The 25,100-nt window shown below is 39.6% G+C and overlaps 3 protein-coding genes across 6 annotated transcripts in view; 2 read left to right on the forward strand and 1 right to left on the reverse strand.

Moving 5' to 3' along the window:
• Positions 1-3,803, reverse strand: part of SLC30A4 (solute carrier family 30 member 4) — a 27,741-nt gene extending 23,938 nt beyond the window's left edge. The window contains exon 1 of the mRNA XM_089538991.1: positions 3,748-3,803. The gene's annotated coding sequence lies outside the window, so the exon portion shown is untranslated. The remainder of the gene's footprint in view (positions 1-3,747) is intronic.
• BLOC1S6 (biogenesis of lysosomal organelles complex 1 subunit 6) overlaps positions 1-5,199 on the forward strand; it is a 7,702-nt gene extending 2,503 nt beyond the window's left edge. Inside the window, exons 3-5 of the mRNA XM_089538994.1 lie at positions 10-97; positions 1,402-1,488; positions 3,766-5,199. Coding sequence (XP_089395120.1) covers positions 10-97; positions 1,402-1,488; positions 3,766-3,885 — 295 coding nt within the window. The 3' untranslated portion in view covers positions 3,886-5,199. The remainder of the gene's footprint in view (positions 1-9; positions 98-1,401; positions 1,489-3,765) is intronic.
• Positions 5,200-6,991: 1,792 nt separating this feature from the next.
• On the forward strand, positions 6,992-24,920 carry SQOR (sulfide quinone oxidoreductase). Of its 4 annotated transcripts, none has more exons than XM_089538989.1 (10): positions 6,992-7,225; positions 11,166-11,416; positions 13,620-13,790; positions 16,612-16,665; positions 18,204-18,398; positions 18,779-18,988; positions 20,335-20,518; positions 21,184-21,251; positions 21,632-21,673; positions 22,804-22,886. In XM_089538989.1, the coding sequence occupies exons 2-9, from the start codon at positions 11,183-11,185 to the stop codon at positions 21,638-21,640; spliced, it is 1,125 nt and encodes a 374-aa protein (XP_089395115.1). In that variant the 5' UTR covers positions 6,992-7,225; positions 11,166-11,182; the 3' UTR covers positions 21,641-21,673; positions 22,804-22,886. The 4 variants fall into 4 exon arrangements, with proteins under 4 accessions (XP_089395115.1, XP_089395111.1, XP_089395112.1 ...); XM_089538985.1 differs by lacking the exon at positions 21,632-21,673 and adding an exon at positions 24,757-24,920 and having other exon boundaries at positions 6,997-7,225; positions 22,804-22,982; XM_089538986.1 differs by lacking the exon at positions 21,632-21,673 and adding an exon at positions 24,757-24,920 and having other exon boundaries at positions 6,997-7,212; positions 22,804-22,982.
• The last annotated feature ends 180 nt before the right edge of the window (positions 24,921-25,100 follow it).

Below are 25,100 nucleotides of genomic sequence, written 5' to 3' on the forward strand. Positions count from 1 at the left end.
TTCTTTCAGACAGAATCAAGAAGTACTCCTAGAAACACTTCAGCAAGAAATCTCAAAGTTTAAAGAATGTAATTCTGTTCTTGATATCAATGTGCTGGTAAATGTCTTCTGTCAGTTTTGTTGGTTTAATTAAAGGCTCTGTGCTTAGTTTCCATTGTGTGTAAAAATACTACATTAGTGGCTTGCCCTTGAAGAATGTCTATTCTAAGTGAGAAGCCTAATACAGGATAAAATTTGTTTCTGTTCAAGAAAATCTTAGCCTCTCATTCAGAAGCTTAATATTTCACATACTGTGTTTAGGGCTGCAATATATTATCACATACCTAACCTGGGAGTAACCCCACTGGACACTGGGTTTTTAAAATATATGTATTTCTTCATTGCTAATTAGCTGCTGATTAACATGAGTTATTTGGGTGATGTGGAAAATAAAAACAAGAGACAATCTATAATCACAATAACATAAATATTAGGGAGCAGCAAATAGGACTGTGAGAAAATAAAAACTAATAACTTTCGAACAAAGGTCAAGAGATTAAAACTATATAGATTGTGTTGCAAGTGACCAATGTCTGTTTTTAACATACTGGCCTGTTTTTTAACAGACAGCTGAAACTGACTGCATAAGATTATGACTAGAACAGGTGAAAAAGCATTTTTTTAGTTTGCAAGGTTGAGTATACCTTATCTGGATATCCAAAATCTGAAATACTCCAAAACCATCTACAAGGGTGCTGAGATAGTGACACCTTTGCGGTCTGATGATTCGGTGTACACAAAGTTTGTTTCATGCATAAAATTGTTTAAAATATTGGGTGTAAAATTGCCTTCAGGCTATGTATAAGGTATATACGAAACATAAATGAATTTTGTATTTAGACTTGGGTCTCATCCCCCAGATATCTCATTACGTATAATGCAAATTTTCCAAAATCTTTAAAAATCCAAAACATGTCTGGTCTCAAGCATTTCGGATGAGGGAGACTCAGCCTGTAGTATCTACCAGCAGAAGTAGTGACATACAAAAAAATAATACAGGCTCAAGGGTTGTAGAAGTGATGTACCGTGTGCCCGCGCCATGCGCGGATGCATTTTACACGGCTTCCAGCCACTTGGGGAGGGAAACAATGGCGTGCACACACACCACTCCGCCACATGCACAAGCCCCATTATTTTCTATGGGGCTCGAACATAGGTGGATAAACATATTTACTTTAAAGTTTTGTTGGGCCAAGGGGCCTTATTCCCATTGAATATGTGTGCGCAGGATTGCAGCTTTACATTTATTCAGAATTTGGGAAAGTTCTTTTTAGTTTAATTTTTTGAAGTTAATTGAAATCTGTTGTACTTAAATATATATCTGTCTACTCCCACCACATTCTCATATCTTGTTTTTTCAAGTTTTCAGAAGCAAAGCACTATCATAATAAATTGGTCAACATTAGGAAAGAAATGATGATGCTTCATGAGAAAACATCAAAGTTGAAAGTGAGTTTTGTTTTTTTTTTAGTTAACAAAGATGGAAAATCAGCCCTGCTTGTATCATTCTTCTAACCCTTGAAAATGTTGCAGATTAACACTGATTTTCACATAAATGTATTTGTTCGGCCACATTGCCATCGTGGATTTCCTAGTGTTCAAAGTCAGTTGTGGTTTTTTTAACTTAAACTTAATAGTTCTATAGTGAAGAATACAGGAATTCATGTTTACCAGAGGAAATGGTCTCTTAATACAAGATGATTTAAAAAGAATGGCACAAAACTGAATGGGAACAGCTTTATTTTTGCACAATTCTTTTTGAATCAGCCAGTATTGTAGTCATTGAAACTTATTTCTTGGTAAACATACATAGCATCAAAGAACACATATTTTCATTAAGTCTCTAATGAATTAAAACTTCCTTGCAGCTAGGAAAGCACCATAGAAGTACTGATTTTAAATGCAAGTGATGCAAGGTTCAGTCTTTGGAATCTTTTTTAAAGGACCAGATAGGTGGGTGATTGAAAGGCCTCTCCTTCAAATCCTGTCAGACTCCTGACAGATCATCAAACTATCTGGTGCAATTATTTATTTCCAGTGTGCCATGGACTGGCACTGTATTTGTGCCCTGTAAGTATAGTGGCTTCCTATCCAGTGAACAGAATGGGGTTTTGGTTCCACATAAACATATAAGATTGGGCTGTGTGCATTATATCAATGGATTACATCTGTTTCTCTTTTCCTACATGAATTTGAGCATTAAAATCAACTTCTGAAATTCTTTAGAACTTCTGAAATTCTATAGGGTAAGAAGGAAAACAATATGTGCAAATTATATTAACCCTTTGTTCCAGGTCTGCACAATATATATGGCCTATGGACCCCAGGTGGCCTGCCAAACCATTTCCAGCCTCCCGCATCCTCAAACTCTCCCCCAAGCCTCCCCTGCCTCTCAGCTTTCCCCCGAGGAGACAGCTGGGTTATAGAGGAGGCTTGCGGGTGAGCATTTTCCTGTCCTCCTCCTCCATTGCCCAGTTGTGTCCTCAGGACAAAGCAGGACTATGGAGCAGTAGCATCACTAGGGCTGGTGTTAGCTGGTGCGGGGGGGGGGGGACTCCTTTGCCTTCCCCCCTGCCCAGCCAAACCATACACACCCCAGTGCCCTCCAAGTCTTGGGGAGTCAAAGAGTACCCTCTCACCCCCTTGCAGGCCCCCCGAGTCCTACAAGATGGCTGCTGCACAGGGCTCCAAGGGCATGCACACACACACACTTGATCTACTTGCGGCCTGAAGAAGCCAACCTGTTTTAATTTGGGCTGCACCTACTGCTATGTTGTACTGGTCTGTTTTATTCAAAACTATTTGAGGCATTAATATGTAATGCACAGCATGCTCCAGCTGCCCCTTTGACAGCCTGATCAGGCCCGCGGCAACTGCATACTCCAGCCCCGATCTAGCATTTGCAGGATGCAAAAAGGAGCGGCAAAAAGTGGCTCCTTTTTGCCCCCTGCAAAAGGTGTGATAGCTGCGGTGCCATGGCTTTATGGCACTCCTTTGGCACTGCATCGTGTGGTGCTGTGTGGAGCAGTGTTTGGCATCACATCACCCTGAGGCGTACATCATGTGGATGCTATGCCTCGACACCGCCCCCAAGCCAACTTTTAAGGCCAGTCTGCACAGGACCTGAGTCTTTTCAATCACCATTAAGTGGAGTGTCAGTTGGAAAAGAGAAACAGAACAGTATGGGGGAATATTTCTTGCCCAAGAAAATGCTATGGAATTCATGGGGTCAGCATAACTTGACAGGCAACCTGAAGGAACACACACAGGTGTGTAGGAGAGATGGAGGGTTTGTATGACTGGAATCCTGAACAGCAGTGCTCCTGTAAAAAGAGAGGATATATTATTTTGTTACAGATAATGCTTGATATATTGGGTTGTTGTTGTGTACTTCAAATTGTTTCCAAATTATGGTCATTCTTAAGGCAAGAATCTATTACGGGGTTTTATTGCAAGATTTGTTCACAGATGGATTGCCTTTGCCTTCCTCTGGGGCTGGGAGAGTGTGACCTGCCCAAGGTCATCCAGTCGGTTTCCATGGCTGAGCAGGGATTCAAATCTTGATCCCCAGTGTCACAATCCAAAGCTCATACCACTACATCACTCTGGCTCTCAAAAAGCTCTCTGAATAATTTTGGTGGAATAACAGTTGAATATCATGGCTTCTAAACTGTCAAGTAAAAAGTTTTTTGGCTTCAGCCTACTTACATAATTTCACTGTTGCAGAAAAGAGCTCTCAAACTCCAGCAAAAGAGGCAGAAAGAAGAACTAGAACGAGAGCAACAACGGGAAAAAGAGCTTGAAAGAGAGAAACAGTTAACTGCCAAACCAGCCAAAAGAACATAAAAGCTGAACATGTATTGACTTGTTGAGCTGCTAATGACATTCTCTGGACTGACTGAAAAAAATGTGTTGTACCTCATAACCTGATATTCCTTCTTGCCAAGAAGGCAATTAGTACAATATTAATGTGTCCAGGTTTTTGTTACTTTATCCAGAAAGTGGTTAGGAGCTTACTGTTTCAACAATGCCTTTTCAGTTAATGCTGCGCAGCATGACACTGTAGTGTCAGATGTTTTGCACAACTGGGGTAAAAATATTATTTTTAATGTCTAACATTACAGTATCTTATTTGGTCTAGATTGGTGTGTACAGGCCCAAATTTGAATTTATTTTCTTAGTAGTTTACTTTGCTGAGTGGACTCTAGACTTTTTTACTGCTTGGTTGCCATCACTGATTTTCTCTTACCTACACATAGAAAAAGCTTTATATGTTGCCATACACAGAAAAAGCTTTGCAGCTATACCACAGTACTAACTAATGCCCTTAATTTTAACATAATCTGAACATTGTGAGAATGTACTGCTTAAGTCTCACGTCTTCATCAGCATCCCTTATTATGTTGTCCGAGTTAATAGCACAAATGTGAGGAAGCACCAGTGCAAACTCTCACTCGGCATATACAGGAATACTCTTTCAGAACACTGGTTTAAGTGAAGGCAGCTATGCACTTTATGTGACAAACCTGTTTACGTAAGTGCACATCTATTTGCTACAACAGATACATAAAACATGAACAATATAGATATATCCTTAAACACTCATGTTCTTGTTTCCTACTGGCAACCTCTTGTAGACTATGCTGTTTGGCTATTTCTAGCTATTTTCATAACAAGTGATACCAGAATAGGGTGCAAAAGGTAGAAGCACATTATCAAAAGTCTCTGAATAGTTTGACATCCATTGGGAGAGAATAAACTAGCCCCATGTTTTCAGACAATTGTTTTGTTTCAATAATTTTTTAACAAAAATAAATGTTGCTATGGACCTAACCTTTCAAAGTGGTCTAAAGTCTGATCTATTCTGATTAGAGCAATCTTACAGGTTATTAGAAATAAAGGCAGGTTATTCATATAAAAGAGTTTTGCTTGGCTTCAGAAGAGAAGAAACATAATAGTGTATTTCTTAACCATCAAATTCAAAACAAAACATCCACCAACTAGATACACGCTGTGGAATTCCTTGATACCTACTGTTAAAACATCAGATTCGTAACAAAATGTACATGAAATTAGATTGTACATAGATAGTTTTGTAAAAATATAATGGAAAAAATAAAAAGAAACGATTGGAATAATTTTTGCACACCAGGCGTTAATCTCGTCATTTCTTGTCTACATATTGCTTTACTTCATATATCGCTCTCCCTCCCCCCGAGACAACCTCCTTGAGGCAAAGGTACATTTCTTCCTCCCCAACAGAACTTGTGGAAAAAGAAATGTGTTTTCGAATATCCTGATAGACGTATAGCAATTTATGCTATGCATAAGAAAACTACAGTTGTAGTCACGTTAGCTGTGAAACAACATCCCAAATCCATCTTGCTGTGATGCCTTTGGCTCAATGGTGGTTTAAACGCCATATTTTGGGGAGGTGGTAGAGTGGTTGTAGCATCGAAGGGAGGGAGGATGGGGTTGGACTTATAGTTTATTGTGGCACCCCAGCTGTCTGACGGAGAAGGCTAAATGTCTCACAAAACTACAGTTCCCAGGATTCCCTAGCACTGAGCCAGGGCAGTTAATGCGGTCCCAAACTGGATTATTTCTGCAGTGTGTTTTGAAATTTTTACTCAGAGTGACTCAAAAGAGGGACAGGGTTTGTTTGTATCGAGGCTCTTATTTTCCAGCAGAATTAAAAGCATGTTCTCCCCTCCAGCTCCCTATAAATACTGCATATAATCATGGTTGTTGTTTGTTGTCGTTGTTGTTACACATCCACGACTCGATCTCGAGTTCTCGACCCAAGGCGACCCTATAGATGAGACATCTCCAAGACTCCCTATGCTCCACTGCTCAGCTCCTGCAAATTAATGCGCATGACTTCCTTAATACAAGTCCATCCATCTGGCATGAGAGCTTCTTCTCTTTCTGCTTCCCTCCACCTTTCCCAGCATTATTGCTTTTCCCAATGAATCATGCCTTCTCATGATTTGGCCAAAGTAGGACAGCCTCAGTTTTGTGTTCTTGGCTTCCAAGGTTTCTGGCTTGACCTGCTCTAGGACCCATTTGTTTGTCCTTTTGGTTGTCCATGGGATCTCCAGCACCACATCTCAATTGATTTTCTTCCTATCTGCTTACTTAACTACCTCACATCCTTGCATGGTGATAGGGAATACAAAAGTGTGTACGATCATAACTCAAACCTAACTCAAAGGTGCTACAAGACCCCTTTCTACTCACAAAACTACAGTTCCTAGAACTCACTAGCACTGAACCAGGGCCATTAAAGTGGTCTCAAACTGCATTATTTATGCAGTGTGTTTTGGAACCTAGTGGGTTGCCACAGGAAACAAACTTCCACAAATTTCCACAGCGCTGAAACCATTACACCACTCTTGTCTCTCTGAATAGTTATTTAGGGTACAAAACACACTGCAGAAACAATCCACTTTGAGGCTGCTTTAATGGTCCTGGCTCAGTGCTAGGGAATCCTGGGAACTGTAGTTTTGTGAGACATTTTGCCTTCTCTGTCAGCGATAACTCTGCCGCCACAAAAAAAATGACAATTCCATAGCACTGAGCCTGGGCCATTAAAGCAGCCTCAAAGTGGGCTATTTCTGCAGTGTGTTTAAGGCCCAAGTGGGTTTCCACAGGAAGGTAAAGCTTCCACAGCACTGAAGCCATCACACCACTCTTGTCTCTCTGGATGGTTATTTAGGGTCCAAAGCACACTGCAGAAATAATCCAGTTTGAGACCGCTTTAACTGCTCCTGGGAATCCTGGGAAATTCTATTTAGAGGTATCTCTGACAGAGAAGGCTCAATGTCTCACAGACACCACAGTTCCCAGGGTTGCCTAGCCTTGAGCCAGGGCAGTTAAAGCGGTCTCAAAGTGGATTATGCCTGCAGTGTGGCTTTGGGCCTTTTTACCTCAGAATAGAGGCGGGGATTGTTTATAGCTAAAGGCCTCTCTTGCGCAACAGGCGAATGGAGGGCGAGGCCTAAAGCCAGGGAAGCAAGCAAGGAAGGAGGAAGGGCTTCTGGGCTGTTCTCTTTCTCTAACCAGAATTTTCCTTCCCTGCTCCCTAGGATTAAGAACAGGTTGCTGGATGAAGGATGCCAGCTCTGGTTGTCAGCCACTAATAGCAATAAGAGTAATGTTAACAGTGTCATAGTAAGTATTGCTGGTGAGTATTAAGCCAATGCTAACACAACACTGGGGCTTGTGTGCAAAGGGATCTTGCAGCACCTTTTGGACTGAAAGAGGGAAGTTGGCAGCAGCAGGGTCATTTTTTGCTAGGCTTCAGGAGGCTTCCTCACATTTTCTACACAGGGTTCTAGCATTGGTTTTATTATATTATATTATATTATATTGCAATATGTTTTTAAAGGAGGGAACTTTAACTGCCTTGGCTCAATGCTGTGGAATTCTGGGAACTGTCAGAGAGCACCCTTGCAACAATAAAATACAGTTCCCAGGATTCCCTAGCACTGAGCCAGGGCAGTTAAAGCGGTCTCAAACAGGATTATCTCTGCAGTGTGTTTCACATCTTTGTTGGTCAGTTTGAGCCAATAATAATAATAAGTGTGTTGATTAGTATCAGCCAGCAAGCAGGACTGCTGCTGCTACTACTACTACTACTACTACTATTCAGTTTGCTGGTAAGTTTATTGGTAAGTAGGAATTCTTTTTTTATCGCTTCACTTTCTGAATTGCCAGTACAGTACTGGAGTAGCTATGGTTTTCTTTCCAAAGATATAGCCATGTAGAATCAGTCTGTAGTGAGATCTTGTAGCACCTTTGAGACTCACTGAAAGAAAGAAGTTGGCAGCATGAGCTTTCGTAGACTTCAGTCTACTTCCTCAGATGCATTTCAGATAGTCCCTATCATTTCTTTTTTAAGAGCAATTTCCATGGCTTCCTCTTCACTCTTACCCCTCTGTTCTTCTCTTTCCTTGATCTTTCTTTACAGTTCTAATACACATTGTTAATGAGTGAGGTTATTCCACTATGGGAATACACACCAAAGCAATAATTATTCTATTGAGCAAAATGTTTCCTAACAGATTGTTATATTTTTAATTATAGCAAGAGGGTGTGAAGGCAATAGAGAGCCTCTTTGGGTTGTTAGGCTTGTGGGACTGAGTTAAAGCGGTCTCAAACTGGGTTATTTCTGCAGTGTGTTTTGGACCCTTGACGTCAGTGGGTTTCTTGCCCGAGCAGAGAATTGAACCCTGGTTCCCTGAGCCATAGTCCAACATTCAAACCACTACACCACGCTGCCTCTTGTTGGCCATATAGCAAATACTGTAACACCCCAAACCCACAAAAGAGTGATATTCAGCCACTGGTGTTAGGGCTGCATCTGCACTGCAGAAATAATCCAGTTTGGTGCTGCCAGGGCTGAATGCTGTGAGATCCTGGGATTTGTAGGCTGGTGAGATATGTATTTAGCCAGAGAGCTCTGGTGCCACAATAAACTACAATTCCTAGGATTCCCTAGCACTGAGCCAGAGCAGTTAAAGTGGTCTTGGACTGGATTATTTCTGTAGGGTGTTTTGGACCTCTGACTTCAGCCACAGTCCTGTCTTCTCTCCCAAGAGAGAAGAATGGCTGGAGAGCACAGCAAGAATGGCTGGTGTAGTGCATTGCTGCCCTTTCAGCTTCTGCTGTTTGAGACATTTGTCTCAGCCTTTTTAAAGACAGGATCAGACCTGAGTTTATGGGAGATTTTAATCCTGAGGACTAGAGTTTTGTCAAAAGGAACTGAATTTTGTTGCAGCTTCTAGGTAAGCTCTTCATTATGCTAGTTCCCTCCCCATTTATTTTTTAATGCCTTTATCCTGTTTATGATGTTCATCCTCTTTGTTTCCAAACCACTGTCAGTTAAATTTATGAGAAGGCTGTAAAAAGGCACAGGGAAGAACAGGAGTTGGGTGGGGGAATGGGAATAGAAACTACTTGGCAAAGAGGAGGAACCTGAATTGCTTAAAGGGCTACAAAAAGAAAGAGGGAGGCTGAAATTATCACACAGTGATTTGAATGGCCCTATAGCTACATTTATCTACTCTAAAGAAAGTCTGCAAATGAAAAAGGTCCACATGACTATACAAAAAATGTTTAAAATTCACCTCCCACTTTCATCCTAACTTTATCCTTTGAATATGACCTCAGTACTAAGCAGGGATGGAGAATCTAAATACTGGAAAATATTTCTGTATTTAATAATGGAGGTTCGACTAACAATTGCCCAAAAGTGGAAGACAAAGGACTGCCCAAATTTGGAAGAATGGCTGCAAAAGATCAATGAGATGAGAGAAATGGACAAACTAACAAATTTATTGAAGGATAAATCAATAGAAAATGTTGAAGAAGAATGGCCACCAATTGTGGAATCCTTGGTAAAAAAATAATAATAGAGAAACTTAGTAAAACTATATTTAAAACTCAAGATATACTTAAGATGCACACAACTCTAAAAGGGAAAAGCAAATTGAAAGAGTAGAAAAGATAAAGAAAATTTGACAATAGCAAGGAAAATCGTAAAAATTCTATTTTGTATTTTGGTTACTTCAATTGTAAAACATTTTGGGTTAACAAACAGAGATATATGTAACTTGATTGTAAAAAATTGTTTTAATTGTTCGGGAGTAAACCTTTTGCATGCCTAGTTTTAGTGTGAGTATTGTGTTGCAGAAATAAAATTTCAGAGGATAATGTATTAGCTTAAAAATGGTCCGAAATATACTGCAGAAATAATCCAATTTGAGACTGCTTTAACTTCCTTGGCTCAGTGCTAGAGAATCCTGGGAATTGTAGTCAGAATTTGCTGACAGAGAAGGCTAAATGTCTCACAAAACTACAGTTTTGGACCAATGAACTTCTTTGCTACCCAGAATTGTTTTAATTTGGTTTCGGACTTCTGTTTAGCTGACTTTTGGCAGACGTCTTTGCAGCCATAATTCTCTAATAAACATGTCATAGCAGGGCCTGGAAAGGAGATACACAAAGGCCAGGGTTTCACTATCTGCCCACCAAAGTGAACTGTATGTTCTGCAGTGATGTTTAATGCATGTTTCACAATCACCCAGTAGCTAGTATAGGTTTAATGCTATTTTCATGCTGGGGAAAGCTATACCCATTGGATTTCTTTTCATATCCTCCAGGCAAATTCTAAAGTCCAGTAAAATACATTGAGAATGGAGGAAAAGGCAGAGTATAAATAAAAGTGATACAATTTCAACCTTTCAGGATGCTACTGCATGTCCTCCAATTGTCCTGATTTGGCAGGAACAACCCTTTTGCCATCTTAGCCACACATGCCCTGATTGGGTTCAGGACCCAGAATAGCATTGCTATGGATCACATGCATTTGAGCACATTAAGCAGAAAAGAACTTTAATCCACACTCCTGTACTCTGCTGAACAACTGTACACACAAAATATGGCACTGCTTGCTTTGTTCTGCTTTTTCCACTTGGAAGGAATCAGCAGTTTAATAATTAAGCTATATACACTTGTAAAGAAAGAAAATTCTTTTTTTAAAAAGGTGATGGCTTCAGTCATGAGAGCTTTATTTACAAAGCAATAAGAGAGATCTGAGGCATATGGTGCCGAGTTATATATTTATACTACCACTGCAAAAATGAGGAAAGGGATAGTCCTTTTATTGCATCTGACTGTAGGATGATACTATAAACTAGCTAACTAGTGCAAAAGCAAACTCCTTTATTCATGGCTTTTGAACAAAGGGTTGCATCTATAGGTTTAGCCAGAATAAATCCACCCAAATAACATATTTCAGTTTCTCATGACTGGTTTAATTGATTTCATGGGTCTAGTTTAATTATGGATAGTAAGGATGGCACTATCTGGTTTGCTCATTTACTCTGCTGTAACCAGGCTGCTACTGATATAAAGATGTTTCTTCTTTGGATTAAAATGGTTGGACAACTTGTGATCTTCCAGATGTTGTTAGACTGCTACTTCCATCATTTGTCATCATTGGCTGTGCTAGCTAGAGATTACGTAGGAGGTCAGCAATTTTTCAGTAAGGGTGTAATAAGGACAAATAAAAGGCAAAACTATATTGTTTTCTTACATTAATTTTCTGGATTGCTTCACAGATTGACATTGGCCAAAGATGGCGACCACTGGGTTAATGTGTTCCTGCAGCTGTGTCCGGCCTCTTGTTCTTTTACTGAGGACAGGGATTCTAAAAACGAGTTCATCCCAACTGCATACAACAGTCAAGTCTGCTTCCAAGGATTACTATGAAGTTCTAGTGCTTGGTGGAGGCACTGGGGGAATCACCATGAGCGCACGGCTGAAGCGGAAAGTGGGAGCCGGCAATGTGGCTGTAGTTGAACCTCAGGAGGTAAGAGGGTGCTTTATTCCCCCTATCTGACCAAGAGAGCAGAATGCTCTAAATATTAATAAAGTAGACTTATATTTATTATTCTATAGAGCTGGAGAAAGTTAATTTTTTGAACTAAAAGTCCCAGAATGCCTCAGCCATTAGGAATTCAACTTCCAGGTAAGGAACACCTGAGATTTCAGAGCCTAAACTGAGACCTAGGATCCTTTCACATTCCACAAATATAGCCATGGCTGCATCCTGTGGAATCTTGGAATTTGTAGTTTGATTAAGCCTCTGGCAGAGAGTTCTCTGTAAACTCCAAATTCCAGGATTCCACATGATGGAAGCAAGGCGGTTAAAGTGGAATCATAGTGCTATAATTGTATAGTGTGGAAAGACTTCTACTGATGTCATGGGGTGGAACCTGATGATGACATTAAACATCAACCACAGTTTCTTAGTGTGTGCCATTCAAATAAAAAGCAAACCCAACTACAAGTCTAACAAGTGAGATAAAGAACTGAAATGAGAACATTTATAGAGAATCTGTAGCAGCTTTTGCAACACTGAATGCAGCAGTGGGGCCTAACAGCTTGTAGAAAAACATGTTATTTCTTTTCAAGACAGTGTTTTTTGCCCTGATATTTCTCCTCTCGTTCTGTGGCTCAAAGGAGGAGGACAAGGCCCTGAAATATGGGCACCCTACTACAAGTTGCCTTCCAAGAAAAGTAATTTTCCAGGCTTTGTTCTCCCAAGGATTTCAAGAGAGAATTATCATGTGGAGTTGTCTAATTTAGATACAAAGAGTTTTGTTCTTGAAGGTTGATGTACTGTATATATTTTATTAAGTAATCAACTGGCCATTGGTCTCTTGGAATATAGTTTTAGTAGCATCTTTGAATGACTCATATTTATGAGTCATTTATGAGTCTACAAAACAAAAAGTAACAGCTTTGGGGCAAATGTTCAAACAGGCTTGTACACACAGAAATGTTTGTCTGGAACAACCAGTCCCAAAGCTCTCCTCCCTCCCTTTTAAATGGGGAACTGAATGGCTGCTTGCCTACATGTGGATTATGCTGTTTTCCCTTTATTTTGTTACATTTGGGACTATTTCAACCTTTTGGCTTTTTGCAACATATCCAGAATGGAAAATAACTGTTAATCTAGAAAGATGCAATTTCTTATTCTCATTCTCAACTAACCCTTTGGAGCATCTAGGATGTGGGCTGATTCTTATGCATTTTCAAAATCTCACCAATTCTCACTAAGTGGTGACTGAGAGTGATTAATAATAATAATAATAATAATAATAATAATAATAATAATGTTTATTTATATACCGCTTTTCCAAATTAGATCAAATTGGACTGTTGATCCATTTAGACTACCTCCGAGGCCTGGACCGAGGGATATGGACTATTGGGAGGGCTTGGCTTCTTATAAATGATATGTCTAACAGTAGCTCCAGTGACAATTACATGGAGCCTCCATTTTCTGAAGAAATATATCATGAATGATCAGTGTGTGGGAGGGCAGAACTGCAGAAGAGACTCATTGCCTTCCAGGTCCTGTCCTGTTTTTAGGCTTTCCAGAGCCACCTCACTACCTTGTATGCTAAGCAGGATGTTAGTTTTGATCTACCAGGCATCTGCTCGATGTCAGCTGCCTAGTTCCAGTGCTGATTCTACCACTATGCAGAGTGAGGATTTTGCTTTAAGTGATAGATACTGGAAGAGAGGGAAGGGGCAACCATCTCTCAGTTGTTCCTATACACAATTATAGTTCTATGATAATACTTCAGTGGCTATGGAATCCTGGGATTTGTAACCTAGAACTCTCTGCCAAGGCATTCTAGTGCTTCATATTATAAACTCTAGAGTTCCATAGGATGCTGTCATGTCAGTTAAAGTAACATCATGGTACCAAAACTATAATGTGAAAGGTCCGCAGGCATCTCCGTGCTCCTCAAGCTTGCCAGTCAAATGTCATGGAGGATCCTGTCTTATCACCAATGTTGAATAGGAGTCAACTGCCAGTACAGCCAACTTCTGTAAGTGGTTTCAGAAAGGGACACCAACTTGTTCTTTGCTTCAGGCAGCAAAGTGTTTGAGGTTGGTTTTGCCCAGTTCTTTTTAGAAACTGTCATTTAATTCTTTCTGCACTTGTTTCCTATTTTATCATGAGCTAGTGTTTTGTTGTTTCCGCTTGTATCTTTTAGAATCATTATTATCAGCCTCTCTGGACTTTGGTTGGGGCTGGCGCAAAGCAGCTGGCACCGTCTTCGCGTTCAACAGCAAGTGTGATTCCTTCAGGGGTGAAATGGATTCAGTCCAGAGTGCAAAAACTAGATCCAGAGAAGAACTGTGTCCATTTGGAGAACGACCAAAAGGTACTTCATTTCAGCCCCAACATAGACAAATTCCTGAACTGACTGTTCATTCAGTTTTCTCAGATTTTTTTTAAAGGAATGCTCTGTACCTTATAGGAACTTATTACTTTGATAACATTTTGAAATTCGCATGGAGATTGATTGTTTGGGTTGCAATCCAATATTTAATTAACTTGGACATAACACCTACTAGAATCAGAGAATCATGGAATCATAGAGTTGGCAGAAATTTCAAGGGCCATCCAGTCCAACCCCCTGCCATGCAGGAACTCACAATCAAAGCACCCCTGACAGATGGCCATTTGCTGAGAACATTACTGCAGTGAACAGTTTACTTCGAAGTAACTTTGAAAAGATTCACATGTGCAGAAACCAACAAGTGTTAGGAGCACCATCACTGAACGCAACATTCTCCCCACAATTTCTGAGCAGCAATTGCCTTTGTCATATTTTTTTTCTTTCCTATGCTTCCTTATTACAGTCTTAGGGTCAGTAATGCAGCTCCTTATTTTTCATTGGTCTCTTCACTTCTTGTAGTCTGAAAACAATCCAATTTTTCTGCCTTTTTTCTTTAATCAGCTTTCCTCCTTGAGCCTACTTACTAGAGCTAAACACTCTGTAATAACATTTTATTGCCCTTGGTTAAAGCATCTTGTTTCCCAAAAAGTGATACCATGCATTAACAAAATATGACAAAAAAGTGTGCTGTAGAGACTGCTTCAGTTAGGGCCATTTTAGCATTTATAAAATGGACAACAGAGTTCTCTCTCTCTCTCTCTCTCTCTCTCTCTCTCTCACTCACTCACTCACACACACACACACTCATACATACATAATGCGTTGCCATCTAGGATTCTTAGTTGGTTTCAACGCTTCCTTAAAAGAAAATTACCTCTAACGCTCTCTTCCTCTTGTCAGTGTAGGTTAGCAAGTTCACTTTGCTGTTTCGCAAAAGTATTCAAAAGGTTCCAGTAATTCATTCAACACCACACCCGTTCCAGGTAAATGCCATAGACAGAGACTTCCACTTGACGGTTCCTGCAGCACTTTACACACCCAGAAGAAGCATGATCTCTCCCAGTAATTTTTCACCCTGAATCAGAGAAACTGTTATGTGAGAGGACTGTAAACCCCTTCCTCATAAGTCCTTGCACTTTTCTGATAACTCATGAAAATTGTAGAATTCAAAGATATAGCCTTGTTAGTCTGTAGAATCAGTATGGTTTTTTTCCTGTTTATGTTTTTGTAGAGTTCTTTGTCATGATGTTTAAATTCTGTCTATTTTTTTGTATGTTTTGTGTTTTTTCTGTTCTACTTTGTTTTGAGGTGTCGGGATGGGTGCTTTTTGTGTGAATGTGAAGTAGTGTTGTGATGTCTTGCTATGTTGAGATGTAACTGTTTTTAATTCAATAAAATTAATAAAAAAATAGTAAGCTGTTCATTTCTGCAGTAACAGAATCATAGAGTTGGAAAAGGTCACAAGTTCCATTCAGTTCAACCCCTGCCATGCAGGAACTCACAATTAAAACACTCCCAACAGATGGCCATCCAGCCTCTGTTTAACGTCCTCCAAAGAAAGAGACTACTCTGAGGCAGCATAGATCACAGTCAAATAGTGGTTACTGTCAGGAAATTCTTCCTAATGTTGAGGTATGTTCCTAATGTTGATAGCTATCCAGCTTCTTACTGAAGGCATCCTAAGAAAGAAACCACACCATCTCTCTAGATACTTGGTTCCATTGTTCAACTGCTCTCACCATCAAGAATAATCTTCTAATGTTCAGTCAAAATCTATCCTGTTGTAACTTAAAACCATAGACTTTCACCAATCACTTATGGCAAAACCAAAAATGAGTAGATTCTCAAAAATTGGTTGGTTGTCTAAAACAAGGTGCTGCTGAACTGCTCCAGCTACTGAACTGCTCCAGCTGGAGCATTCTAAGAGGTGCAATTCTCCCTTTTATAGTGATTACAGGAAGTCTGCACACAAATGTTTGGAGGACCCCATGCGTCCCATGGGCTACATGGTTTCTACCCTTGCACTAGACTAGACCAAGCATGGGAAGCCATGAGATTCACATTTGGTTTTAGATGGGAGGACAAGTTACAGTGGGGAGTGGGGTCAAAGGATGGAATTAAAAGTACCAGCATAAGTACCACTAAAAGCTCTTCCTCTCTTTAACTAAGCCTTTGGAAAGACCTTTCAATATTTTAGCATGAAGAAACACTGTAGTAAAGCTTAAAAAGCTACAAAAATGATGATGTCATATGGGGAGGAACATAGCCTTTATGAAGAAGACCAAAGGGAATCCAGAAGGACCAGATTTGCCACTCAGGGCTGGAGGTGCCCCATCCTAGAAATCAGGATTTCTGATGCTGTGAGGACTGTTTAGGGTCTTGTTAACACCAATCTGAAAGAAATTGTATTGGCTGACAATACCTGAAAATTTACTATCAAAACATTCTTGCTCCTCGAGTAACTCCCAATATTAGAGTCTTATAACTTAACATCTCTGCTTTTTGCACCATAACTTTAATAATAAGAAGAAGCAGAGATATTAGGTTATAGAGATTCTTCCACAGCACTCTTTTTGATGCAAGAACATCCACGTATTCCTATTTTCTGCGTTTTACCAAAAATTCACAAGGCAGGCTTTCCTCCACCAGATGCTCCCAATAGTAGACCCATTAAATGAAGTTGGTAAGTCAACAGTCACGTAAGATCCATTGATGGACTGAGTTTAAATGAATTTAGCTTATAAGCAGCAAAAGACAAATGTGAATAGGTTTAATGTAACTACTCATTTTTTTTATATTGTAGATATCTTACAAGTATTTGATCGTTGCCCTTGGACTCCAGCTGCATTTTGAGAAGGTAATATTGTATTTCATTTTTTTAAAGTTTTCTCTCTTTGTGAGACCCTTTCACCAAGAAAACCCTGTGATGAGACAGATGAAATGAAAGGAAGGATTAGTACACAAACAGAGATATAGAAAGGAGCAACACTGGGAGGTCAAAACAGAGGGCTGATCAAGGGCACAGAGAAACTCAAACTCAAAGATGGGGAACAAAACAGCAGACATGTTCAACAAGGCAAAGCTTGTCTGAAGCAACACTACACATATTATAGGAATGTGGAACATGAGAAGCAATGAGCCAGGGGAAGCTAGACATAGTAAAAATGGAAATGGAGCACATAAACACAGCAATACCAGCGGTGAGCGAGCTAAAATGAACAGGAATGGGTTACTTTGATGCAGATAACTATACAGTGTTCTACTCAGGAAATGAAAAGACATGAAAAAATGGGATAGCATTCGTACTAAGGAGAAACATAGCCAAAGTAATGTAAAATAAGATAGAATCATGTCAATAAAGCTTTCGGGAAAACTAATAAATATTACCATAATCTATGTATATGCACCAGCTGTGCATGCCTTGAACATGTTTTGAATGCATTTGCATCATTGACAGCCTCGCAGTTGAGGAAGTGCTGCCCCTTCCCCAGTGGAACAGCTGCCACTGGGGAGAAAAGAGGAAAAGGGGGAGAAAAAAGGGATGCCGACCCCCTCAAATAGCAGAAGGAGAAGCCTCTGCCCAGCTTAGGGGTGCCAGCAGGTATGGGGACAAGGGAAGGGGGCTGCAAGTGTGAGCAACCAAATTCACAGAGATTTGGAGAGATGTGAGATGCAATTCCATAGTGTGAATAACAAACCTGGAATGTGTGAGTGAGGTTTTTCACATCATTATGGTAAAAAAAAACCCCAAAAATGACATCTGAATGACCCCATAGTCACAAATCAGTAGGATGCTGGTAAGTCAGAATCCAACTCAATTACGATAGATTGTCTTTTCAGTGTGCTATTTTCCCATTCCATGAAAGTTGGCCATCTCTACCTCATGAGAAGGCACATGAGCTGGTCTGGGCTTGAGTTACACAGGGATCCCTTTCACACTATACAGCTATAGCAATCTGGTTCCACCTTAACTGCCATGGTTCTGTCCTGTGGAATCCTGGGATTGGGAGTGAGGAGTATTTAGAATCCTCTGCTAGAGAGCTTTAATGCCTCATCAAACCACTGACTCCAAGATTCCATAGGATGCAACCAGGGCAATTAAAGTGGAATCATGGTGCTATAAGAGTGTAATGTGAAAGGGGCCCGGGTGAGGCATTTGCTTCAGGCAGAAGATGCCGGCTGGTGTGAAGAAGGCAGCAGTGGCAGCCCTCTGGCTCTTCCTTTTTGTTGGAGGACATTGCTGTGTGTTTGAGGGAGGCTTTCCTATATACCTTAAATGGCTATTCTGAGATGAGTGGAAAATCTTCCAAGGAAGTTAATGCCCTGCATTGACGTAAATACTACATAGTGCACCCTTGATGTAAATACTACATAGCTAATTTTATTCCGTTACAGATCAAAGGCTTGCCTGAAGGTTTTAACTCACCTAAAATAGGTTCCAATTATTCCATTCACACAGTAGAGAAGACATGGAAAGCTCTGCAGGATTTCAAGGAAGGAAATGCCATTTTCACCTTTCCAAACACCCCCATAAAGTGTGCTGGAGCACCACAAAAGATAATGTACTTGTCGGAGGCGTACTTCAAAAAGGTACGGGCTGACTAGTGCTGGGGCTGGGGCAAAGCTGATAGTGGATTTGCATCATTACCTCAGCAGGCATGGATGGTTAAGATGATCTATGTGTTACTTTTAATGTTTTTAAAATAATAATAATAATAATAATAATAATAATAATAATAGTAATAATGATGATGATGATGATGATGATAATAATAATAATAATATGTTTTTTTTAATTCTATACTTATACTGTGTTTAAACAGATGTATATTTTATCCTTATGTTTTAATTGAATATACTCTACTCTTGTGCTGGTCATAATAAAGGTTTAGTCTATCCATGTATAGGATGGTGAAAAACTCTGTCTTTTAACCACTTATTTTCTACTAGTATTGGTTTTATTTTAATAGACTGGAAAACGACCTAAAGCCAATATAATCTTCAATACTGCCCTCGGAGTGATTTTTGGGGTTCAGAAGTATGCGGATGCTCTGCTAGAGATTATTAAGGCAAGGGATATCACTGTTAACTACAAGTGCAACCTTGTGGAAGTTCGAGCTGATAAACAAGAAGCAGTTTTTGAGAATTTGGACAAAGCTGGAGAAACAGAGGTTTATCAGGTGAGCAAAAAAAAAAAAAAAAAAATCTTTTCAAGTGCTTCTGTTAAAAAGGCTAAATTACTTTGCCCATAATATTTTTCCCACTGGTTACAGTTTGCATTGGCTAAGTGTTAAGAATAGGCAATAAAAACTAGTGTTCAAGTAAGCTGTATGGCAGGCTAAGTATGGCTGATATAACGAAGTTGTCTTTTTCAAATTGGCATACACCTCCCTCTGCCTGAGCTAATTTAATGCATTAGAACAAAGGTGGGGATAGTACAGAACCTAAGTCTGATTTTTGCAGCTCCCATGTCTCCCAACTTCGGTGGACTGACATTTTTCTAGTAAGTTGCCAGTTTTTCCACCTACTTCCACTTTTGCTTTTTGGTAACAATCTGCATGGCCCATGAATGGTTCCAGGCACAGAAAACTACCTTGAGTTCTACTAAAGTTGTCCATTCTTTACCTGTGACTGGGAACATATTCAGAAGTAGCCATGTTGGCTATTCAGCCAAATACAACAAAACCCACAGTGATAAAGTGGATGGACCAATTAAAATTCAAGCTTTTGAAGCTTCACTGGCTTCTTCATCAGGCAAAAGTGTTAAAACTAACACAGGAGAAGAAAAGTGATGAATCACAGGCTTATGTTTTGTCTCAGTTACTTCTGTTGTCAGTTAAGATGGTCTAATAGATGGTCGTAGATGCTGTTTCCCAAATTACTAAACAACATATAAAATGTTATCCAACCCTTCTCATACTTTGAGGCAGAAATCTCAAAGAATTAAGTCCCAATCCATTAGCTCCCTCTTGCTAAAGGTTCCCTTAAAGGTTCCTTTGTTCCCTTCTCAAAAATTATTGCTGGGGTTGGGAGCATTCTGGGGGCTCCATGTGGCCCATAGGCCTCACAATGCCCGCCTCTGGTTTAGAGGAAGGTTAGGATAAAAAAGAACTTCATACAGAAAAATCCCTGCTCTCCTGGTATGACCAGCTGGCAGGTTTTTCCATACAAGCTGGATTTTTCACACTACCAAGTTGGAGTGCTTTGATACCACTTTGTTGTGGCCAAATCTTGGAATTTGCAGTTTGGTGGGGCTCTAGAGATCTGGTGGAGAATTCCGAGTATCTGATGAAACTACAAATCCCAGTTAAAGAGGTATCAAAGTATTATAATTGTGTAATGTGAAAAGCTCTTGCTGTTGTGGTGTGAGGAGTCACTGCTGAAGATAAAGGCAGTTATCAGACCTTAGCCAAGAAAATGCTCCTCTCCCATCCTGCAGGAATTTGACCAAGGCCTGATCATTTTATTGTAGAGCTTTCCACAAGACCATAATTCATTTACATTTAGACTGTTTCTCTTTAACTAGTATGAAATGCTTCATGTCACCCCACCCATGGGGCCCCCTGAAGTACTTCTCAACAGTCCAGTGTCTGATGCAGCTGGCTGGCTTGATATAGACAAGGAGACACTGCAACATAAGAAGTATCCAAATGTGTTTGGCATTGGAGATTGCACCAATCTCCCAACCTCCAAGACAGCTGCAGCTATAGGTAAGATTCCTTTTGAATACTACTTGTGTTTTTAGATGCTGCTGAACCCCAAATTAGTTTTAAAGGTTGAGTTTCACTTTGCTGCACCTGGAAGAAGCTTTGTTTTTTACTAATCTGGGGTAGAATTATGGAGATCCCAGTTAAACTGAATCAAATCTGAGACGAGCAAACAGAAAAGAATTTTGACTGTCAAACTGCATTGAGCAAAGCATTTTTTAAAAAGGGCAGTTTTTTTATTTCAGTTATCAAAATGTACTCAAATACACTAAGATCTACACGGCTGTTTAGTGTCATGTGAGTGCCTCTGCCAGCTAAAATATAACTTTCAATATTAAAAGCATCTGACATCCTGTACAGACCTCAAATCACCTGATCTGAACTCAGAAGCAAAACCTTATTTATATTTAAAATGAGTAGGCAGAATGTAAAATTAAAACTACAAGGCTGTGCTTCTTACACACACTTACTTAAAAATAGGTTAATAAAAAGAAGGAATTTCCTCTCTTGTACCCCTGTATATAGTATATAAAAGAAATAGGGGTATTTAGATAATTGTTTCATGAGTTGTAACTTAAAATATTGAAAGGCTTAAGTGTTTGTTTTGGCACTTGCTACATTATCAGGAAAACGCAACAGTGCTAATGTGAGCATTATCTCTTCCGTAGCTGGCCAGTCTGGTGTACTTGATAAAACAATTTCTTCCATAATGAAGGGCAAAACCCCAAGTAAGAAGGTAAACTGATTATTTCTGTGAATTTGTTTTTAAAACGACTTGAGTCATTACTTCTTTCCAGAGGTTTTTCTTTTTTAAAAAATTGGTGCTTTTGTAAATATTCTACTAGTTATGCATTACATTGGATTATTCAGCTCATCCTGAATCATTTTTCTTTAATCTTCTAAATTTTAGAATGTTAAGATTCAAACAGTTTTATGTACCTATGGTACTGTCAAATGTACTACAACTATGGATATTTAAGATTAATTTTAAATGTTTACTCTTCTAAATAGCTGTCTACAGTACTTTAAAGACTATCTCGTATGGTGATATGAATGAGACCATTAGATATAACAAGTCAAATGTAACTTCATCTTCTCTAACCTGTTATATTTCAGATGCGTTAGATGACAACTCCCATCATCCCCAAGATAGAACAGGTACTGGCCATCCTGGCAAGAGGATGATTAGGGTTGTCTTCCAACTCATTTGGTGCCTAATTGGGGGAAGCTGAAGTAAGGTCTCATCCCTCTGATAAACTGCAGCTGTACTCTAAATTTACTAATCATTAGTAGATGTGTAATATAAGTCAGACATAAGAGCATAATGCCTTATGTTCAATTCAGCCATTCAGAACAATTCAGACATAAGAACGAGAATATGTGATGAGTGTGTATATATATATATATATATATATATATGTCAAAATACAAGTAGAATGATTACATTTGGCCCTAATTTATCCACTGGTTCTGCATCCAGGGATTCAATGATCCACAGCTTGAAAATATTCCAAAAAAGCAAACCTTGATTTTGTCATTTTACATAAGGGACACAATTTTACTGCATCATTGTATATAATGGGATTTAAGCATCCACAAATTTTGGTATCTGCAGGGAGTTCTGGAACCAAACCCTTGTAGATACTAAGGGCCCAATGTTTATTAGTATAAAAACTCCACATGTTCTGTTTTAGTGTATGCCAAACCAGGGATGGGAATTGTATGGCTCTTGAGATGCTGTTAAACTGCAACACCCAGCATGCCTTACCATTCACAAGTCTGCTGAGCCTTACAGATCAACAATATTTGAAGGGCCACATAGTTTCTGCCCCTGTACCAAACTCTTCCTTTTTAAATATTGGGCTTTCTAATTTTCAGTTTGTACAACAGGCAACATAGAAGTTAAAACTGACATTGCCTAACAGTTCCCTTGAAAGATAGCTGCAACTGGAAACTTCTCATTCCTCCTCCATGGATATGAATTATAGCCAGAGGGGTGCACTGGGACAGAATAGAGAGTATGTAAACATGGAGCACCTTATTGCCAGTAGTCAGGAATGTGATGGAGTTAATGACCACAATGCTCTCAGAAACTGACTTATGTGAGAGGGTGGGGTGTGGCAAAGAGGGATACAGATAACCTTAACGCATGCATATTTTATTTAAGCAACTTTGAGGGATAATCCTGGATTGAAAGGCAGTATAGAATTCTGGAAATTGCTTTTTAATGTTCAAGACACCGTTATTTTGTTCTGTTGATTAAAATGAACAATATAATTTTTTCCTAGTATGATGGCTACACATCCTGTCCCCTGGTAACAAACTACAATAGGGTAATCCTAGCAGAGTTTGATTACAACGCTCAACCTTTAGAAACATTTCCCTTCGACCAGAGCAAGGAGCGGCTGATAAGTTATCACATGAAAGCTAATATGATGCCTTATCTTTATTGGCATGGCCTACTGAAGTAAGTATTCCAGTCTATTGAAAAATAATATTTCAGTTGCAAGGCAAAGGTGCACAAACTTTTCATCCTGAATGGACTCATGTGACAAGGGCTACACATGCAGGCATGCGGTCCAGCAATATTTTTGCCTTGCTGAGAGGGAGTGGACTCCCCTCTCCAGCCACTAGACCTGAGGATAACCATATTCCTTTCCTAGCAGCAGAAAGGAAGGAACCATCTGGGTGGAAATAGACAGAAGGACATGGTATTCCTAAGGGCTTACATGTGCACCGTCCTCCTTGGGCTTTCAGTGCTGTTCTACAAAGCCATAAGGAAGCAACCTATACAAAAACCATGTGATCTTTCATATCACACAATTTTAGCACTATGATTCTATTGCATACATCCTCTCCATGGGTACTACAAATCCCAGTTTGTCGTTTAGTGAAGTTCTGGAGCTCTGTGGCAGAAAAAGCTGTGATATGCCCATTTCAGCAGAGAAGGGCTGAATATCCTGTAGAATGAAGCGCTCCTGCCACTTGCTTCTGTTAGGCAGAAAGAAGACAAAAGACCTTACGGTTCCCATTCAGGGTAGCAAGCCCTCTGAAGGTCAGTTGCTATCCAGCCAAAGTTCACTCAGAATATAAGAGCATTGTTGTTTGTTAACATAACATTCTAACTAGCTACAGCAAGAAAACTAGGACAAACTGTCTGGAAGGTTCCTGTCATGCCTGCTGGTTCTTTAGATGGCCTCTGCTGAAGCAGTTCATTTGGTTTCCCCCACTGTTGTGTGTAGGGCCTGGAGTCTAACCTCAAAAGAACTTGGGGTGGAGGAAAAATCGGAACACCCCTGCCTGAACTGCTTTCTGCCCTCCTTCCTTTTTCCTGAGGTTATCTTTGTTCTCAACCAAGATTGGCTCCAAGGACTCCCCAAAGAGTTTGGCTCCCAAAAAGGGGGTGAATGCCAAATTCTGTTTGGAATTGGCATCAGGATTTTGCCACTTAAAGTGGAATCACAGCACTATTAACTGTGTAATGTGTAAGAGCTCCACTGCCTCTAAACTGCACCATCCTTTCAAAGATTTGTATACTACCATAAACTGAATGTGCATGTATTAACCACATAGATAGGCGTACTTACCTATGGAACAAGTTTTTCCTTTTCCTTCAAAATATTGAATTGCTGTTAGATTAGAGCTAGCTGCAAGATTTATAACAAGGGCCTAAATATCCTAAAAGCACCAGCTCTTGTCTGATCTTGGAGGTTAAGCAGTCAGATCTGGTGAGTACCTGGATGGAAGACTGCCAAAAAGTACCAAATGCTGTAGGCTGTATTTCAGAGGAAGGAACTGGTAAAACAACCTTTAAGTATATCTTGCCTAAGAAAACCCTGACATTCATGGGATTGACATAAACAAAGGCAACTTAAAGGAACATACAAGATTTAAAGCAGATTTTTCTATACTCAAGCTCACGTGGATGGCGAGCCCCAGCCAACTTAATGCATCTGAGGAAGTAGGCTTTAGTCTACAAAAGCTCATGCTGCCAATTTTTTTTTCTTAGTCTCAAAGGTGCTACAAGATCTCTCTACATACTGATTCTGCATACTAACATGGCTATATCTTTGAATTCTGTGCTTAATTGTGATTATTTCAATTGTATGCTTATAATGATAACATAGAAAACACTTTTTCAAGCTACATTTTCCATTGTTTCACACGCACATTCTTAAAGAGAGACCAATGTGATTGACCAGTGAGTTCTATGTACATTTATTTACTGTTATTTCTCCTAGGGGGTATTGGGGTGGTCCAGCTCCAATAAGAAAATTGCTACATCTGGGATTGAAATGATTTCCATGGGAGCTACAAACAGAGAACCAACCAGATTTTAAGGAGCACTCAGATTCTGCACTTTCACTGTCAGTATCAATAAAATGGTTTTCATGCTGTATCTTAACTTCAGACTCATATTACATATTAATATTTTAAAACTAAATTTTGTTTTAACAAAATAATTTTTGGCTATAAGTGGCAATGCTGTAAACAGCTGTGTTTTTAGCACTACACAACTCAGTAGTAGTACTCTATGAAACCACACTGGGCTATAGTATTCACATCCAAACTTATCTCACCCATG

The sequence above is a fragment of the Sceloporus occidentalis genome, unplaced genomic scaffold, assembly GCF_023333645.1.
Source record: "Sceloporus occidentalis isolate IW3139 unplaced genomic scaffold, rSceOcc1.0.p SCAF_9, whole genome shotgun sequence".
NCBI lineage: Eukaryota > Metazoa > Chordata > Lepidosauria > Squamata > Phrynosomatidae > Sceloporus > Sceloporus occidentalis.

What these genes read in the sequence shown, in the direction of transcription:
- SQOR (XM_089538985.1), top strand. Translation starts at nt 11,183, where the DNA reads ATGGCGACCACTGGGTTAATGTGTTCCTGCAGCTGTGTCCGGCCTCTT. An exon ending in CTGTAGTTGAACCTCAGGAG is followed by an intron (nt 11,417 to 13,619) that starts GTAAGAGGGTGC and finishes TGTATCTTTTAG; the next exon opens with AATCATTATTATCAGCCTCT. An exon ending in TATTGGCATGGCCTACTGAA is followed by an intron (nt 22,983 to 24,756) that starts GTAAGTATTCCA and finishes TATTTCTCCTAG; the next exon opens with GGGGTATTGGGGTGGTCCAG.